The sequence below is a fragment of the Drosophila gunungcola genome, assembly GCF_025200985.1.
Source record: "Drosophila gunungcola strain Sukarami chromosome X unlocalized genomic scaffold, Dgunungcola_SK_2 000049F, whole genome shotgun sequence".
Taxonomy (NCBI): Eukaryota; Metazoa; Arthropoda; class Insecta; order Diptera; family Drosophilidae; genus Drosophila; species Drosophila gunungcola.
In genome coordinates, this window is record NW_026453193.1 from 115,832 (window position 1) to 136,732 (window position 20,901).

The 20,901-nt window shown below is 38.5% G+C and overlaps 1 protein-coding gene across 1 annotated transcript in view; it reads right to left on the reverse strand.

Moving 5' to 3' along the window:
- Nucleotides 1-2,022: 2,022 nt before the first annotated feature.
- Nucleotides 2,023-20,901, reverse strand: part of LOC128261044 (sodium channel protein para) — a 69,277-nt gene continuing 50,398 nt past the window's right edge. Inside the window, 7 exon segments of the mRNA XM_052994472.1 lie at nt 2,023-7,186; nt 8,886-9,190; nt 13,536-13,806; nt 16,099-16,344; nt 16,928-17,122; nt 18,112-18,234; nt 19,881-20,003. Coding sequence (XP_052850432.1) covers nt 6,161-7,186; nt 8,886-9,190; nt 13,536-13,806; nt 16,099-16,344; nt 16,928-17,122; nt 18,112-18,234; nt 19,881-20,003 — 2,289 coding nt within the window. The 3' untranslated portion in view covers nt 2,023-6,160.

Below are 20,901 nucleotides of genomic sequence, written 5' to 3' on the forward strand. Positions count from 1 at the left end.
GCAGGATTTCCGGCCTGTCTCCGTGTTTGTGTGTCAGTGTGGGTGGAAGGGGCTCAGCTCTGGATGCATGTAAAAGCAGCTTGGCATATTGTGACTCTGTTCATATTCTTGGATGCAATTGTCATAATTGGCTATCATTATATATATAAATTTTCTTGTTAAATAATTCTCATTTTCTTCAGTCTGTTTTTGGTTTTTCTTTTCTTTTCTTTTATTTAATTTTTTTTTTTTCGTTTTGTTTCGTGTTCAACTTGCTTTATATAAACTGCTATTAACTCTTGCTCTCAATATAAATTGCAAATACTTCGCTGGATGGCAACTTTCGTAATTGTGTGTTCTTGTGTTCGGTTCGGTTCGGTTTGGTTTGGTTTGGATTCGTTTTTGGATTTTGGTATCGTATAGGCTTGGATTTTGGTATCTTAATCTCTGCTGCTTGGCGTGGTTTTAATTTTTCCGGGGTCTGTCAATGTGTCTCTTGTGGGTCCTTGCTGGCGTCTGTCTGTGTGTCTGTGTGTGTGTGGGTGAGTGCGTGAGTGGGCTGGCAACTGATAACACTCGATATAAAGAAAACTACCCATTCAGGTCCATGAAAATAAAATCATACTCGCTTTAAACTCGAATATACGGGAATGCGTATGTGCGGGCCTTTGTGTTTATGTTTGTGTGGTTGTATATGCAATTTATGCTTTACTAAAGATTTAGAATTTTTTATGTAGAATATCTAATTGCAATAATTGTTCTTATTTCTTGGTTTCATCTCCTGCTCTTCTCTGTATTTGAATTTTATTAGCTATGCATAATAACTGGCTGTTTTACATTTAAATGTTTTTTTTCTTTTTTTTTACAGTTCGTTTTTGGTTTTCTCCTTTTTTTTTTCGATTTTTGTTCGCTATTTATGAATTTACTTTGAATTTCATTTGCTATGCTTCGTTTGATTTGGTTTTGTTTTTTTTTGCGTTTTTTTTATTTGTAAAATTTTTTGGTTTTTCTTTTGTATAATTATAATTTATAATATATTTTCTATTTTCCTTTGTTTTTATGTAATTAACTAGACTTATGTAATATATTACAAATGTACGAGTATAAAGCTAAAGTTTTTGTCCATCTTTGTTTTCATTTTAATATAGTGAGTTAACAAAAAAGGATTTTATTATTAACTAATATTGAAATTTCCACGCTTTGATTTTTGAAGTGTATCTAAAAAAATTGTTTATCGTTTCTGTAATTGCAATGCAACATCTCCTTGCATTTACGTTTTCATTTGTATTTGGTAATTGAGAATGCTGCTGGCTGTTGATGCTTGCAAACCTTGCGACGCCACTGTGCGGCCCGTGAGAGAGCAGTGTAAAGCGCTTTTCGCCCCATCTCGCTCTCTTTCGCACGCCGATTAGGCCACAGTGGCGGTGCAAATATTCGGCAAACTTCCGTGATGAGAGTGTGTGTGTGTTTTTGGTTTTTTGTTTTTCGGTGTGATTGTGTATGTGGTTTTATTGCTCTAAAATTGTTAGAAATTTATATCGTTTTATTGTTATCATGTTTTTTGTTGCGTTGTGACTTTCTTCAGCAGCACAAAATATGCAGTTGTTGGTTTTTTTTTTGTTTTGTTTTGTTTTTGTTTTTGGTTGTTTTATAATTATTAGTGGTAGTTTTTTGGTTTTCCCGTATTATTGTTAGGCATATTGTATATATAATTAATATTATTTTGTCTAATGGCAATGATGCGCGTGTTGCTTCGAACGTAACCTCGGCACAAAAAATATGTTTACACGTATGCTAAAAATATGAAATAGATTTTCTTATCAATATCATTATCATCCGTCCACGACGACGTCGTCCTCTTCGTCTTCATGTCATCTTCAAGTCCTCATATATATTTTTTAACTTTTCGATTTCGATTTGCGTTCCGGTTTCGCTTGAACTTTCCGCTCGCTAAAATTCATTTCAATCTTTCGGCTTTTATTATTGTAAATTTACACGACTATTATAGAGTATCTCTTTCTCAACCTATCGTTAGTTTGTCTGTTTCTTTTTTTTTTTTTTTTTGTTTGCTTGTCGCATAAGCTTCATGTGTGTGGCTGTTGTTTTGCAGATGAAGTTATTCACACATAGATAATACAATATCTTGAAGTATATACCATTATTAATATGTTTTTTTTCTTTTTCTTTTTTGTTTTGTTTTGTTTTTCATTTTCATATTCGTTTGATTCGTTTTTGTTGTTGTTGTTGTTTATTTAATCTCGCCCCGCCCCTCGTTTATAACAGTGCACTCAGTATAAGTAGATATATTATTCGTTTAGTTTTCTCAATATTATATGCTTTTTTCGTTAAACTTATGCATTTTGTACGGAATTTTCAAACTTAATTTTCTGTTATTAGTTTATAGCATGTTTCGTTTATTATTCTCGACTAAGCGATTAATCGTTTTGCGTTATTTTTTCATGTGTCCTATTATTTATCAAAGTGGGTACTCGTATTATTTGTCAAACAGCCAACAAAATGTATAATAATGAAGCTACATTCAAGTCGTTACAAAATTGACAATTGGCAAGCGTAAAAATCAATGTGGGGGAAATACGTAATACGATGAGGTTAAGGCGAACCAAAGCGGAGTCTGTTCGAGTCGGGTTGCGTTGCGTCAGGGGGTTTGGTGAGCGGTTTTCAGGGGTTAAGGGGTTAAGGGGTTAATAGGGGGTCACAGGGTCAAGATGATGGGGTGTGTGGGTGCCTATTTGTAGCACAATCCTAACGGTTTACTGATCATTGACAAAGCTTCTTGTAAAAGCGTGCGCAACAAATAAACACTTAATTTTTGGACTTTAAGGCAACGCTTAAACTGGTCCCCATAATGTACATAAGTTAATTACTCTACAGTTTTTGTTGTTTGCGTTACTTTTTGGTGTTGGTTAGGATAAATTGTGTTTAAACGCCTTGAGACGGTGAAATCTGAACTGTTGCGGCTTGATCTAATTTTTTTTTTTTTGAATTTAATGTCGTACAACCGGATTGAGAGAGTTGATCGATGCGAAGTGGCCAATGCTGAATTCAAATGTGTTTCTTTCTTTTGTAAAACCGTTTCAGGAGTGCTCAACTGTACATGAAATTTAGTTTGACATTTTAATTCAACTGTTATACAATTGTTTGAAGACTGTGGCCTACAACTGTCATACAAATGTGTCATAAAAGTGCTGACATTGTTATACCAAGAAAACAAACTAGTTCTACACTCTGGCCATGTGCAATCAAACAACTGCTTCAAGGTAATTCCAAACTACAAGTAATAAAGTATTGGGAACTAAATGAAACATAATTATGTCGAAAAGGGTATGGCAAATCCAAAACACATAATTGGTTGGTCGAAGGTGATTTCTCAATTGTTATTGAGTAATTTTGTACGATGCTGTTTAGTCTTTAGTGGTTAGATGTGGATGTGCTCAGAACAAGTTCCGCATTTGTATTTGATTCAACAGATAGGTAAAAGTCAGGCAGTGTGTGAAAGCATGCTTTGTAGAATTGTATTAATTCGTGTCGGAGATCGAGTGAGAGCAAGTCAGCGAAAAGAGGATTGCCACTGAAAGAAGGTCCTTTCAATGTCCATGTCTGTCTCTGTGTGTGTTTTTTCGTGGACGTGAGTGTCAGTGGGTGAATTGGAAATAGTTTTATTCTCAAAACCAAAAAGCGCTTTATCCCAAAGTATTATTTTTTCATTCACCTCCTACGATTGCAGCAATTTTGAAGCAAAAGCAAAGCATTTACGTGTCTCTGAGTTTCTTGATGTTTCTTGGGTAAGTGGGTGAATGTGGCGAGTGAGTTCAGTGTGTGTGCGCAATGAAACCTCACATTTAATTTCGTTTGCGGCGGCTCTCGAGCCTAAATGATCCCCAACTGTCAGAGTAGTGGGGCCATTCGATGGAGTATTATTGAACGTTATCGTAATCTGTAATTGGTAATCGGTAATCGTTTGCTTGTCGATATAGAACTGAACAGCGGCGAAAAGGCATTGCTAGTAAATGAAACGACAGAGAAACCAAAAAAATCAAATGTAGTAAAGCTGATTCAAACAAAGCTTAGCTTGGCAAAATTGATCGCAACTGAAGGGAATATTCTAATTGTTTTTTGGTTTGGTTATCGGTTTTCGAATCTTTCATATCACCTTGTCCTTCGTCATAACGCGGCTGCGGCGGATACGAAAAGGAAAGCGAATGCTATGGCAGCAGCCTCTGAAATGTATGCTACGCTTTTAAGCTGTCGGGCTAAAACTTTGTTTGAATTCAATTCAGTATCAATATCGTATTTTAGTTAAATTAGTTATGTTATAATTACGTGTAATATATATTCGTTTCGTATTTACTCTCCTTGCTCATTGTGTAATTTAGTAATAATCGCGACCTTTGCTCGATTCTACTGGTAGGTTAAGATAAAAAAGAAGTATGTGAAAATAGAGCACTTTGAAAACAAAAACTTGTTTAAATTGTTCACTCGTTTTCGTTTCTTTGTTTGCCTTAGTCTTGTCTTGTGCTAGGCACAAACGCTTTTTCAGCTATTTTCTCTTTTATTTTATTCGTCTTATAGCACTTGCTTCGACTCGCTTTGAACTTGTTTCGGTACTGGTTCTCTTTCACTTCACATTCTTGGTATTGTTCGATTCATTTAGACACTTCCTGCGCGTTCTTATCGTAAATTGTTTTTGTTTATCGATTTTTTGACTGATCGAATTCAAATTTGAATTGATAAGGTTTTTCTTTAAGGTTTCACTCAACTTCGTCTCACTTTCTTTAGCTCCATGCGCCCCAACTCCAAAGATTTTGTATGGTACTGTTGTCGCTTTGTGTTGGTGTTTCGGTGTTTGTTTGTGTGTATAATGTGGGTGTGCGAGGACATAACCTCAAAGTGAGAACATAACCTCATGGTGAGGACATAACCTCAAAATGAGGACATTACCTCAACAATCCGATCTCTATGAGTGAAATGTTTGCTTTGAACTTTTGAACTCTTGCTGGACCAATGGGATAATGGGAATCGAAACTGCAAAGGGAATATGTCCGATCGATGCTTAAGATCGTTTCTGAATCTGAAATTACTCTGTCTGCCTATTACTCTCCAGGGTGACCTTTTCCCTTCCTTCTGTGTTTGCGGGTGTACGTGTGAGTGGGTGTATGAATATTGTGTAAATATACTTTGACATTTAGCTTTCGCTTTTATTTTTCTCTCTTTTGTTTTGCTTTTTTTTTTGGTTCGTATTGCTTTCAATGGCAGTTCAGGCGGTAATTTTTATTGGTGTTGCTTTAGTTACTTGTTTCAGGTCCGCTTTTGATTTACTCCCTTTGGTTTTTTTTATTATTTAGCTGGATAAATGTACAATACAAACTATGCAAATTGGTGTTCTCATCTCGTTTAGAATAAGTTAAAAAAGTTAATCTTGTTTATTTTAGAATGTAGCTTTTGGGGGACTTGTTTTTGAGGTTTTGCTTCTGCTCCCTTACCTTTACCGTTGTACGCACGTCTTCCTCTTCTATTTCTTGTTATTTGCTTTTTTTCGTTTAATAAGTAGTTAGTTAAATCAAGCGTGTTGTTTGTTGTCTTACTACTGGCAAATACAATTTTTAGAGCTTGTTCGTCGTTCTTTCACTTTATTATCTGTTTCGATTATTTTTTTTTTTGGGGATTATACTTGTTTATGGTCATGTTAATGTGTGTGTTGGTGTTTGTGTGTATGGATGTTTATCATATTCTTTCACCTGCTTAGGCCAATAGTTGTTTGGAAAAACGCCTAAATTGATTGGACTACGAGTTGCTTACAAATTATTTAGACATTTCGGTTTAGCTTAAGTATGATTGTTGTTGGTTGCTGACTCGTTAACTGAATAATGCGGGTTTACATATATGTAACTCAAAGACATTACACTGGTGTTGTTGTTCTTCGTTATTTCATCGGTTGTTGTTGTTGTTCTTTTGATGATGATGTTGTTGTTGTTTTTATTGTTATTGTATTTGTTTGTATGTTGTACTTTCATTATATAGCAGAAAATTATGCTTGTTGTTCGCCATGTTCGCTGTTGTTGTTAGCTTACTGTTGTTGCACGTCGCTGATGCAACATGCAACATCCAACACGTACTCATGCTAATACTCGCGTGCATCTTGGAGGGGGGGGCGAGGCCTGGCTCAGACATCCGCCGTGCGCGACGTGATGCTCGGCGATCGCGAGTGGATGACCACCTTGTGGCCGTTCTTCGTCACGAACCCGTCGCTCTCCACGAGAACGGCGGTCTGTCGTCCGGCGCTGCCCGCTCCCGGACTTCCCGCCGCCGTTCCCGTCGTCGTACCCGCCGCCGCCGCTGCTGCTGCCGCTGCTGCTGCCGCTGCATCCTCACCCGGACTATTTACATTGTTCTCGTCGGCATCGGCAGCTCCATCTCCAGTTCCTGTACCATTAACACCACTTCCATCTCCTTCGGGGCCCTCGGCATCCGTCGGTTCATCAAGCTCCGGTTCGGCGGCATCCGGATCGCCGCCATCGCCACCACCACCCTGATCCGGATCCGGCTCGAAGGACCCACCTCCCTCGCCGCGCGCTTTGTGCTTGCGCCAGGCATGCTGGATCAATCGGGCACAATACTCCTCCCGCTGGCGCCACAGCGTCGATGACACGGGCTCGTAGCCCTCCGTGTCCGGGCGGGCCGCTATCTCGCCGATCTCGCCCGTCTCTTCTATCGGATTGCCTTTGCGCGCGAAGAAGTCTTTCGTGAGGGCGTCGAGGATGTCGACGCAGTACATGAGGTCGCCGCGACAGATGGGTATGTCCATCGATATGATCTTGTACTTGTTAGGCTTATGGATCTGCAACGGGGGCTCCAGCACGTCCAGGAACTCGGACAGCTGGTCGTAGCGTATGTACTGTGTGCCCTCCGGATCGAACTGCTGCCAGATCTCGTAGTACATGTCGTAGTCATCGTCTGTCAGACCCTCTTGCACGTCCTCGGTGGCCTGACTATAGTTCTCGAGAATGACAGCAATGTACATATTAATAACTATCAAAAAGCTTATAACTAGGTATGAGAGGAGAAACGTTATTCCAACGGTCGCTGAACCACAATTGCCCGGATAGCCTTTGTCGTTGTCGGGTGGATCGCATGCTTCCTCATTGATAATGGCGTCCAGTACACCATCCCAACCGGCTGACGTCGACATCTGCCAGTTTTAATAGGATAAGGATTTGGGGATCAGATCGGGAAGTTCGTAGAAGGAATTCGGGATAATCGATTAGTCAAATTAGGATCGAAAATTTGTGGTGGTACGATTAAGGATCATTAATTGTATATTGGGATTTGTGAGTTGCAATTTTGGATTAGGAGTTAGGAGTTAAAGTTGTACATCAAATTTTGGAGTAGCAACGCGAGCATTATCGATTTTCAATCGAATACAAATTCAAAGGATTGGATTGGCAGTTGTGCGATCGGTTGGGCATGGTTCGATGCATCGATATTTATATATCGATATTTATCGATGCATGTCAGGTCGTTCGTTCGTGGTGGTACAGGTGTGTTTTTCGGTGTGTTCGTGTGTGGGCGGTGGGAGAGAGAGAGAGAGAAGTTTAAGACAGAAGATACAATAACAAGAAGAGTCATCATTAGTCAAACGTTCGGCACTGGGATCGCTGGGCTAAGCAAACTAGTTATGGCATACGGTAGGTGGTTAGTACAGTTACGGCTATAGTTAGTAGTTATACATTGAGTGTGTATTCGGTATGCGGTTACGTTGCGGATAATGGGCTGCTTTTTTGCTTTGATCCGGCCCCGAAAATGGAGCAAGCTGGTAGGCCATTCAAATCGCCCTTGCCCGGTCTGAAGGGCGATTAAGGGGCGTGGCTTAGAGGATGGCAAATGCGGGGACCTCTAGCCCGAAAACTAGGGGATTCAAAGCGGTAAGCGTGGCAAGCATTCTTAATACTTGTAAAGCTCGAGGAGTCTTTAGACTCCAAATGTAGGGAAGATAGAAAGAATGTTTAAAGCAGTTGCGATAGAAGAAATATAGTTGAAAAGAAAATAGATATAGAGAGTGAGGGAGAGAGAGAAGAAATATAGAGAGGGATGGGCGTTTGATCCCTGGATCTTTAGATCGAATCTATTCTCTCAGTTTGCCTTTTCTTTTTTTACATAAAGTTATAGTTGGTAATACTTCGGTGGATGGGTTTGTTGTTTTCTGGGCAGGAGGAGGTGTCTTGAGGAAACTCAACATTTCATTTGGTGTTTGTTGAAAGAGCTGAATTAGTTTAGTTTTTTGTACAATTTACTAAAATTATGCATATACAGAGAAGCGTATACGTTAGATACAAATCATTTGAAAGAAAAATCAAGCGCAAAACCATTTTTGAAAGCTGTTATACATGGCACCAGTTTGTGACCAATTCAATTTGGTCCTTCACTTGATGCCGTGGTGCAAAGTAAAAGGTAAGAGTGAGTCGAGTTGTTTATCGATCGTTGGCGCACTTTGTGCAGGGAACGTAAAAGATTAAATGGAAAACCGATAGGCAGACAGATAGACAGATAGACTTAAACAAATCGATAAATTAAATCGAAGGTTAATCAAAAAATCGCACTAATTTAGCTTTTACCAACAACTACCGCAGCTTCAATCAACATTGTGATGTTGCCACTAGACTGAACAAATGGCCGACAAAATTGACGGTACCACTTGTGTTTTTTTGTTTCCCCCGGCCATCGATCGACGCACAAACTCCAGCGATAGAGCGTCGCCGATCGATGGTCAGAGAGGTAGTTGGTATATCTAGTAGATTGATATTTTTGGCACGGGGTCGTGGCAACATCACCCAACGACAACAACAATAGACAACATAAACCGTCAACGGAATTGTGGCTGGGCCTCTTACCTGAAAGAGCAGGATCATGCTCTGTCCGAAGGTCTTGAAATTGTAGACGTCGTTGATGCCGCTCTTCTCCTTCACGTGCATGAAGAAGGACATGCCGAAGATGGCGAAGATGAACATGACCAGAAACAGCAGCAGGCAGATGTTGAACAGGGCCGGCAGCGACATGGCCAACGCGAATAGCAGTGTCCTGATGCCCTTGGCTCCCTTGACCAGTCGCAGGACTCGACCCACTTTCGCCACACGCACAACTCGGAGCAGGGTCGGCGACACGAAGTACTTCTCGATAATATCGCTAAGTACAAGACCTGCGGCGAACATTTGGCAGCGGATTGGGGATTGAGTTTGTGAATAGAAATCAGTTGAGTTATATAGTATCAGAGCGGGATTCGTGGACGGGACTAGGGATATTGTGGGACTGGACGGGTTTTAGCTGACGACTAAAGCTCCGGGAGCTCGAGACATAAACACTTGACATAGCTGAAATATGGAAAGCATTAGGTTGTCGGCACGCTCCGCTCCTTTATCTTCTCCAACGTCAGTCAACATTTACAGACGCACACACGTACACACATACAGTTGGGATAGGGATACATAACAATAATTATAATAATAATATATACAGTTTGAAAAAAAATTTACATTAAGGTATTTGGTATTTAGACACAAAACATAAACAGGCTGAACGAAAATACAAAAACGAAAAGGGGTACGGCAATCGAACAATCGAAGTGGGGCGGAAGTATTACAATTAAATTACAGTTAAATTACATATACAACATATACAGTCAAAGTACAGTTACTGGTTACGTATACAGATTAGCAGTACAGGTACAGTTAACACAAAGGTTTTCAAGATTTTACAGCTGGCCTAGATCAAATCAGGGGATTGCTGCGCAAAAACCAAAATGTAGAGAGATGGGGAAAAACGATCGTAAAACGATCAAGAAACGATCAAAAAACGAAAAAGTAATCAAAACTTAAGACATTAAGGTTAGAGAGTAAACGGTTAAAAAATGCTGAACGGTTAACAGTAAACGGTTAACAGTTAACAGGTTAAGCAGCAGTCGATATCCTTTGGCTGTTAGCGAGCAGCTGGCGCAGGAGCAGGCGATCTTTGGCGTTGGCGTTGGTTTAAGCAGCGACAGCAAAAGTAGCATCAAAAGAAAATTTTGGAGCCCGGATTTCGTATACCGATATACTAATACATATATATAAAAATACATTTTAATTCGTTTCTGGTTTTAATGCGTGGTTACGATTTTTTTCTTTAGCGATAATCCGCAGCATATTTTAAAAGTGCCAAATACTAAACACTGCAAAGTTCGTTCGCTGCCCGGCGATCAAAATGTTCATTGGTTCGTTTTTTGTTCTTATTTTTTTCATCGTTTGTTTGATGGCTCTAGCAATGACATAAGGGCGTTGGAAGGGGGCATGGTCGAACGAACTATTTGCAGGACTTTTGGAATTTTGAGCTGAGAGCGAATTTACAGCGATCTCGAAAAAGGTTTAACCAGTTTAAAAAAATGAAAGTAGGAAAAAAGGTGAAAGCTTCTTAAGACTAGGGCTAGAAGGAGTTCTAGAAAGAAAGTAAGAAGGGGTAATTGATGGGGGTCAAGTCCCGCACCAGGGAATGGCATGGGCACCATTGGAGGGTAGGGGGGTGGTTAGGAGTACTCGTCTATAGAATATACAAAGTTGTATGCTTTTTACTACGTTCATAGTAAAGTACATAATCTCCATCGTAGATTGGACCAAAACCATTAAGAAGATTCAGGCTATTGCTACGGTATATCCATCCATGTTTTTTTTTTTTTTTTTTTTTTTTTGAAAATTAATTTCTTGAAAATTGCAGAGATTGTGGGCCTGATTGTGGGCGGGAACCCTCCGGCATGGGCTACACACTATTCAACGGGGCTCGGAACGAACCGGTGCATTGTTTTGGGTTGGGGTTCGGGTTCGGGTTCGGGCTCGGGCTGGGTTGGATTGCCGTTGGGTCCGGTCCGATCCAGTTCAACGGCCTTGCAGGATCTGCGCGCTAAGACAGTCCGCATGGCCATTGTCCTGGCTGGGGCCCCGCCCTCAGAGCTCCTGGCTCTGATCTTATCGTTGGGGGATCCCCTTTGGGGGTCGGGATACCCAGTTGGATATCGTTTCGGTCTGGATACCTGTATGCAGTAGCTGACAGAGTTATGCAACCGACAATCGCACAGAGTGGAATGCTTGTGGAATGCCCATTGACACCTAACTCTGAGTGAATCTTGTGTAATTGAGTTTATCTTGATTTTTACTTTCATTTCGTTTCGTTTCGTTTCGATTCGATTAATATTTTTTATGCGTTTTTGTGCAAGCCATTTAACGTATGTAGAGTGTGTGTGTGTGTGTGTGTGTGTGATTGGGTGTAAGAGTGTATGTTGGCAATTGTTTTTCTTTATTGGTATTTTTTTTATTGTTATTTATGTTATTTTGTTATTTAAAGAATTTGCATTTACAAAAGCTCAGTCATCGTTCTCTTCTCTTATTTTTTTTTGTTTTTTTTTTTTTTTTAGGATTGTTTTCGTTTGCCTTAAGCGTGTATTAATATATTCGTCTATGAGGATATCACTTTGCGTCTGTCGCAACATCGAAGCCAAATAAGGAAGCATACTTAAAGGGCGGTCGAAAAAAAACTGAAAGCATTTTAGTTTTGTTTTTTGGTTCTTGGAAAGTGCGTTTGAGAACAAGTTGGGGCGCGTGTGAGTCTCTGGCGAGTAGTAAACATATACATATGAGATAAAGGAAGCGTAAGCAACATTTAAGTTTCGCAGCTCTTAAATAGTAAAGGTTTACTTGAAGCTTCTCTCGCACAAACTATAGTTATCTCAAAAGTGAAACGAAAAACTTGTACATGTAGGGAAAAAAACACAATGCGATCGGTTTGTTTGGGTTCCGTTTTCTGGTTTTGGTTTTGGTTTTAGTTCTGACTTGGAGTTGGACAAAGGTTGAGGTTGGGGTTGGAGGATGGGTTTCAGGGTCGTTCGCTAGACAAAATATTTTTTTGGGCGCATTTCGAATCGGGGGTAACACCTTCGACAGCAACAGAACGGTTGAAAGCATCCTTTTCAACGCACTCGGCACCAAAAAGGAGGCTCTCTGTTGCATTGGTCAATGTAGTAAAGCATATTTTAAGCCATCTTTTGTATAGTTTATCCTGCTCGTTTCTCGTTTTCTTCAATAGCCAATTCCTACTTGAGTTTGCGAGTATATTTGAAAATGGGTCGGTTTAGCTCTTCCATTTGTTCGTTCTTTTTTGTGCTTACGTATGCGCAATTTTTTCGGTCTATTTCTTGTAGTTGAAGTTCAAATAAAATAGAACAATAACGTAAAATTGGAGATGCACTTGGCCCATTTTATCTTGAATAAAATAAAAATGTTTTTTCGACAAACTTCAATTGAAATTTGCCAATTGTTGGTATTGATTGATAACGAAAAAATATCAGGTTAATGGTCAAGTACAAATATTTAGAATTTAACGCCAGCTACGAACGACAACAATTACTTTTAAAATACAATCAAATCAACACCAATATTGCAATGTATTACGTTTACTTTTCAACATAGGCTAAATTAAAAATTCAACATCGATTTACTTATTTTACATACAATTTTGGCAATTACAACAACAACAATTAAAAATATACACCATTAATTGGTCGTTTGCGCATTTGCAATTTTAGCTGGGCATTCTGTATAACTTTATAGCAGTAAGGCTAGAGAATAATTGCAAAATACTTATAAATTACTATAACAGTTTTAAAGCTTTTTTGATAAAATGATTAATTAACAATTTCGGAGACTTACTTGACTTTTTAGATTCTTGATTAATTGTATTAGAAAAAAATTACATGACCTTTAAAAGGAGTTGAGAATCTTTTTAGCGTGTATAAAAATTTTATAGCTTGATAAGAATAGTTTTGCATCTTTAAAACAAATTTACGGATATGTTAAGATAGATTTAAACAAATGATGACTATATAAAAGATGTATAACACATATTTTTTATAGCATTATAGCATCCTCAGCTAACTATGCAAATGGCAAGCGATAATAAAAGCGAAAACAATAACATAACTTGGAATACGTTAAGCACAACAACATTGATCTGTTCATAAAGTGATCTTGATCCCGTAATAAACACAAGTATAACATCTGGGATTTAATCGCAATATGAACAATCGCGGTACAACAATTTTTGGACACAACAAATCGATTGGGAGGGGATTATAACATTGCTTGTTTGTTTTGCTGGGAATTGGGGGATTTGATTACGAATCAACATCGAACAATGGAATTACGCATTACCTATACGACAGCAAATTGGCAACAATTATTAGAAGGTATAATACTTAAAGAGAGAGGAGCGTACTGTTGCAGAGACAGAAAGATTTTTACATCAAATATATGCATATAGATATAGAGAGAGAGATAGAGAGTGGGGGAGAGAGAGGAGAGTTTACGACTCTAGGATCATTTAACTGTTCCTGAATTCAAAGAGTGTTTCTTTTTTTTTAAGAGCTCGGGGGTCGATTTGCATACTTTGGCTATTTAGTTGGCGGTTGGGTTGGTGGTGGTTGGTTTGGGTTAATTTGGAAATTGATTTTCGGTTTTACTTACCTAAGATGGATAAAATGACAACTACTACATCAAATAAATTCCATGGCTCAATAAAATAGTGATATCGTAAAGCGAATATTTTTAATAGACATTCGGAACTGAAAATAACTACGAATATCGCATTGAGATAGTCTAGGACCGCGTTGTACGTGTCCGACGCATCGTAACGATCGAGGGTCATGGTGAACATGTTCAGACCAATGAATAACATAATGATTATATCGAATTTCTTATCGGTTACTATTTCAAAGACTATTGCTTGTGGTCGCCACTGGAATGGTAAAAGAAGACAACCAAAGATCAACACAGAAATCAAAAGGAAATGAAACACGGAAAGGTAAGAACATAAAACGTAACGTAATCGTAATCGTAATCGTTGGACACCGACAAAACACATTGGAGAGAAGAGAGAAAAGGAATAGAAGAGTTTCGTATAAGTACATTTGGTTAAATACGTCGCATTTGCTTATTGCTTATTATTTATGTATGTATATATAATAGGATAAGAGTTATCAGCTCAGTTGATCGCTTTTTGCGTATGTTATTGAGTTACAGTTTCAGTTTGGTTTATAGGGGATTAATTTTTTTTGCTTTGTTCTCGATTTAAGGCGATTCGGTTCTTGTCTGTATTACATAACGTTTGTAGATCTGTGCCAATTGCAAACTTTTTTCCATGACGTGATGTTGTTCTGTGGAGCGTCGGATCCGCGCACCTGCAGACGTACAGAGTAGGCGTATAACGGTAAAACAGTTGGGTAACATAGTTGAACAGTGACTCAGTGTGCTATAAGTAACATTCATTCATTGCATCGGTTAAGGGTTTTAAGTATCGGTTAATGGTTAACGTTTAAGTTGAGGGCTAAGCACACTACTAGTTTCATTGGCGGCATACCACGAAACAGAGACGGATACATTTACAGAGCTATGGATAAGGAGAGATGGCAGAGAGATCATTCGGTTGGAAACGTGCAGTCGGTCGATCGATCGGTCTGTCTCTTTTCTCCGTCAGCACTTTTAATTTCTTGCTGCTGGATTTTGATTCGGATTAGGATTCGAATTCGGATTTTGATTTCGATTGCGATTTCACTTTCGTTTTCTATTCAAATATGGTAATGGTTTTAGTTATCGGTTATCGTTCTGTGACTAACACTAAACATGCCCAGAGTAGAATAGAGATTAAAGAGAGACGTGCCAAGATGTATGCTATGTACACATCCAGATTAGGAGTAGTAGTTGTACGAGTAGTAAAGAAACATGCATTTGTTGCCATATCTAAGTTAGAAGTGTTGCGAGTGGGGTATCATAGATAGGTATAAGTATATACATATAGATAGATTGTAGTTTTGCTTTGCTTTTGGAATTTTAAATTTTATAGAACGAACATCCAGCTGATAAATGGCAGACATAAAAATGTTTAAGTACAGACGAACCAAACGGACACAATACTTAAATACAGCTAGTGGAAATTAAGTATTAGAGAGTAGAGAGTAAGAAAACGGTATGTTGCGACCACATCGTCGTCGCACTCGCACTCGCAGTCGCTCGCAGGAGTCGCTCAATGGCAACAGTGGCGTGCGTTGTCGTTGTCTCTCTCTCGCACCACGGCAGCCATTCCAGAGACTCGACTTGCTGCGCTGCCCATCATCTTCTTGTTCTTCTCGTTTTCGTTATGTTTCTATTGTTGTTTTTCTTGTTTCAAAGATCTATCAATTAACTTGACAAAATATTGCTAGAGAACAGGGCCTTTCACATACATACATACGCGAGTACGTAGATACATATGTATTTGGTAGATAAATTAACTCAACGGATTGCAAGGGTTTTTGTCGTCGTTCGAGTCCGTATAACACTTTTCAAGCGAATCGTTAATGGGTGCATAATTGTTTGGATTATGCATTAAGCGAATGCATGAAAGTCAACGTTATTTGTATAGGAGCTCTTATTAGGCCAAAGGTCAATTTTACAGTTAGAACGGGTGCTTCAATAATTGTCAGTTTCCTCAAAATTTATAGATTTTAATTATAGTCCGGCAGTCTCGTATAACAGTCTGATTCATTAGCACAGTTCGGTGTTCCTTTAATACAAGTTAACATAGAAAAAAGTTTATCATATATACAAAATGTTATATATACAATACAGATACGATTGGCACAGATTACGCGATCAAAAGCTTGCTTCTCTTATTTTCCTGATTATCATTTGTTAGTATTTTAAGTTTTCCGTAATGTTTTGTTAGTGATTTATCGGTATTTTATAGAGGGTTTTAGTTAGATTTCGTTTATGGGGCATCAAATGCATTGAAATTCTCCGGAAACGGAAAAGTTTGAGAACTAAGCAAGTATTTTGCTCGGATTAATTTGCACTTCTTAAAGTGCGTACTATAAGTTTTGACATCTCCTCTTAAGATAATTGTTATAGGTAAGCTTTTCTCTTTCTTATTGTATTATATTGATTTATGTCTTTTATACTTTGATTCATGGTATTATTTATTTATTTGTTATAATTTTTCGGTTGTTTACATAATGTTATTTGTTTTTATTTTTGTATTTTGTTGTTGTCTTACCCTTGGTCTTGGAATGGCTTTTAATGGTTTTTTAGAGCCCATCTTTTTCATAGCATTATAGTACTTTTTCTGATCTTCTGTCATGAACATTTCTAATGATCCACCTGCTTTTTTCTTTTGCTCATTAAAATTATCAATGATAACACCAATGAACAGATTGAGTGTGAAAAATGATCCAAATATGATGAAGAATACGAAATATAAATACATGTAGATGTTCGTTTCACGAATTGGTTGCTTGTCCACCTGTTATCGATTGGTTGGCCAGTTCGATATCGATCGATAGCAGCAGGAATCGATGTAGAATTTTGTGTTTGGCGGGAAATTTAGTAGTTTGGCATCATCGGTTTCAGTTTCGGGTTTCATTTCATTTCGTTAATTTTTTTTTGTGAATGGATCATTTTTAGTGTTGCTCGTGTTGTTGTTGTTGTTGTGGAGTGGGTGTGGCCATAGTTTGTTTTTGAGTGGTGTGACCATATTTGTTGTTGTTTTTAATTGTTGTGTCGAGTGTTGTTGTAGTTGTAGATTTGTTGATCATATATAAAAAAGAGAAAAAGTTATAGATAAAATTGGTTGATTAATAAAAAGTATCATAGACTGGACTTAGGTACAGATATTGACATTTCTTAACATTTACAGAATGTATGGATTAATAAACTAGTCGTTTGCAAGATAGCTTTGTCATAGCGGCTTTCTGTTATGTTTTGCGTGTTTAATTATTGCTTTAATACTGGTTTTTGTGGATGGCAAAGCGCATTGGCAAACATAAATGCAGTCTGATGTGTGTGTGTAGAGTGATGAGATGTGGATTGTAAAAGTTGTACATTACCTCTCGTGAATCGATAGCATCGTTCATGATTTGTATCCAGCCTTTGAAGGTGGCCACTTGGAAAAGGCACAGATACGCGTTACCTACATGATCGAAATTCATTGCTGAATTCACCCACGTGTAGTTTTCGCTCTCGCAGGCATTGCGATTTGGGATGATCTCGTGGCTGAGCTTCGTGCCGTTCATGTCCTCGCACTGATGGTTATTGATCGATCGGTATCGTTGTTATCGGGTCGGCGGTCATCGGTGGTTGGCGTCGATGGGTTTGGTTTTGTTTATCGAGTTGATTTCGGAAAAATGTATTTCAGTTATGCGGGATTTCACATACAGATAGATATAGTAATATATATAGATATGGGCTGGGTAGATTACATAAGGAAACAGCCATAGATGCTAACTAAGTTTTAATAGTGTAAGTGTCTCTGTGGGTTTGGATGTGTTGGTATTAGTGTTTGAGCAGCTAATTAGCTTGGCCTCTTGACTATACGATATTTTAAAAAGCTCAGCTTGAATTGTATAGAATAAGATTATATTTGATTAGATTAAAATAGTTTGAATAGTTCATATTCTGCTCTGTTTCGATTTTCGGTGCAAAAGGCAAATTACAAACTAGGGCTAATACTAAGGAGTGTACTAAGAAATGATTTTAGTGCAGCAACTTTCGCAAGGTCGCATACTCGTATAGTTATATAACGTTCGTTAAGCATGCCCAAGCTGAATCGGAGTCTGCATCTGATTCCGGTTTATATATTAATATTGACTTTGATTACGATTCTGGCTCTGGCTCAGGACTTGCGTTTAAATGAATTCTGATTTATGTACAGTCTACAAGGGCTTGCCGCTGCTGTTTGGACAAACCCTTGACTCGTTATTTCGGAACTTTATGATTCGAATCGTGTTTGAAACTCAACTATTTACGAAAAATAGATGCAAAGATACGCATTTCTTTCAAGATTGATTTAACAGTTCGATTGATTGGATCATTGCTAATTATGGAAAGCTGCTTGGAATTGGTTTTTTTTTTCAATTGAAGCCATTTGGAGGCGAAACGAGCACAAGTCCGTGACTTGTATTCATTTTACCTCCGATCTTTGGCCTGTTCTATTATGTTTCGGTTTCAGTTTTTGTTTTAGCTTGGTTTCTGGTTTTGGTTCAGGTTTTAGTTTGAAACATTTGGCACGTACCTTAAAATATTTTCCAGCAAAAAGCTGTACACCCATTATGGCAAAAATTAGCCAAAATATTAGACACACCAATAGCACATTGAAGATGGACGGTATAGCTTGTACCAGCGCATTAACGACGACCTGAATTTGGTTTGGTTTTTTTTGTAGTCGTTTGTTTCAGATTTCGTGGTTCGATTGATCAATCGATCGTTAACCGATTGGGTCGTCGTTGGCAACGTCGATGATGATTGGGAGTTGAGTTATCGATGGATTTGTTGGTTGTTGTAGTAGTTGGGTTACATGGGTGTATGGGTGATGCGAGGCAAGGCGAGGCGAGGTCGGGGAAGAGGGGATAGAATATAATACAATAAATGCAGAGAGTTATTTAGTCAGTTAGGAATATATATATATATATATATATATATAAAATTATCGGTTTACACTAAGTCAAGTTAGTATCATACTTATATTTAGATGGGGATGTACAAATGTGTGTTAGTGCGTGTACATGGTTTTTTGTGAATGAGAGTGATCTCTGGAAAGATGACTAAATGTTTGCTTATGCGGTTAAGTGCTTGTCCTTAATGAGATGAAGGCGTGTGAGTGCGCAATGAAGATTTTCTCCGTGTTGACTAACACTACTTGCAGGCAGCGTGCATTGCTCAACACTGAGCCAAGCCAAAGCAGAAGTTCAGTTTACAACACTACATGGATAACGGTTAACTATGTACAACAAGCAACAGCGTAACGGTTCATTGGAGACCAAGCAAGCACAAGATCATTGAAGTAGTTAAGAATATACCGCAAATTTGGCTAAAAGTTAACTTAAACTAGATACTAGTCGGAATGCGTACTAGATGAGATGGGTTAAATACGAGTAGAGTCAAAAGTTGTGTAGGTACATAAGACGATGATAATTCTAGCTCTAGGTTCGATCGGTTTCTACAGTACTTGGCAGGCAAATAGACTCGACTGACTGTCGTCGATTGAAGCTAGTTAAACGAATTTCTTGGTTAGTTGGTTATGTTCGAATGAGCCAAATTGTTCTAAGAGTGAGCCGATTGGACAATCAATAAAAAATGTGGATAGTAGGACAAAAATAGAGAGAGAGAGAGAGCGAGCGAGCGAGAGCGAAAAAGAGAGCGGGCAAGACGCAACTTGTGTGAGAGAGAAGGCAAGGCAAAACGGTTGTCTAATTATGAATAACGATACGCATAAGTATAAGAATAACGATTAACGATAGCTAAGATTAACTCTAGTACTTGGAGTGTGTTTTTTTGTGTTCGGCTGATCGATGAGAGAGAGATTTGAGTAAGTAGTTGGGTAAGTAGTAAGTTTCATCTAATCAGTCAATCAATTACGGCTTATATGGTTTTACATTACGGATGCAACAAATCAAATCAACTGCTGCGCTTGAGCAGATAATAATGGTTATGAGTCCATCAATTCAAATGGTTAACTGTAAAGCTACGTTTCAATTTCTCTAGATACACAATTGAGATTGGTTGCTGTTAGTTTTATTATGAATGGCTGGTGTATACGAGTACGATTAGAGAGGATAAGTCGACTTAAAAGAATTGCCAGTATTAATAATGATGAGTTTTGGCGCTTGTAGCTGATACACGATTAACGATACTGATATGCAGATACTGATACTGATTGATGAAGTTGTTTGTTTGTTTGTTTGTTTTTTTGTTTATTTTTTTGTGGTAATTGGTTTTGATTTGATTTGAATTTGGTATTGTTTTGGTAAAGGGTTGTAACGAGTATGTATGGAAAGTACGTACCCTCATGCCCTGCATACGGGACATGGCACGTAGTGGTCTCAGTGCTCTTAACGTTCGCATAGTCTTGAAGGCTTGAATACCACCAGCTCCAACAAGTGAAGCAACGAAGTTGATAAGCGATACCTAGTTTCGATATAGTTCGAATAGTGCCAAGTTTAACATATTTAGTTGCATACAGAGATTCTTTGAAAATAAAGCAAAAGTGTTTTTCTTTCTTTTCGGTGTTTATTATTCTTGTTTTTTTTTTGGTTCTTTGTTCGGTTTGGTATCAGGTTTCAGGTTTTTGGTTTTTGGTTTTTGGTTTTAAGTTTTTGGTTCTGTCTGTCTGTCTAACTGAATGAAGCTTTACAGAGTTCAATTCGCTCCGTTATTGTTGCAGCTGCTGCTCGACAAAAGGGGCATGGCAAAGGGGCGGGGAACGTGGCAGGGGGCCCTATGGGTACGGAGCACTTACTTGCATATTACCAATGCGCTCTTCTGACTTATACGAAAACGGGTTCTTAAACAATAGCCTAGTGTACGATAGTTGATACATTGATATAGTTTGTACGGGTATATATAGATAGATATATAGATCTTCTGGCAAATACATAGATGGTAACATTTATAGACGTAGACACATACACACAAAACAATTTAACACATATGCATATAAAGTACGTATATGTAGATTACTGAGGGTTTGGTTTTTGGATTGGTTCGATGTGTATTGGAAGTAGTTTCGGTTCAATCCAAGGCTAGGGATACGATTACTGCTCCGGGTGACAGACGAAAAGAGAGACGATAGTTGTGTGTGTGTGTATTGTTTGAGACGAACACAAAGTTTTGAAATCCGGGAGGTCCTGTCGATAATAAGGTGGCTTCGGGTAAAGGACGAAACATCCACAGAGAGTGAGATATGACTTTGGGATCTAATCTAACGCTGTCTAAATCGATTGTCTCCTACAACGATTGTTCGCACCACCAGCCGCACCAAACTTCACAATGGACGAATTCGGCATGCATACGCCGTGGACAAAAC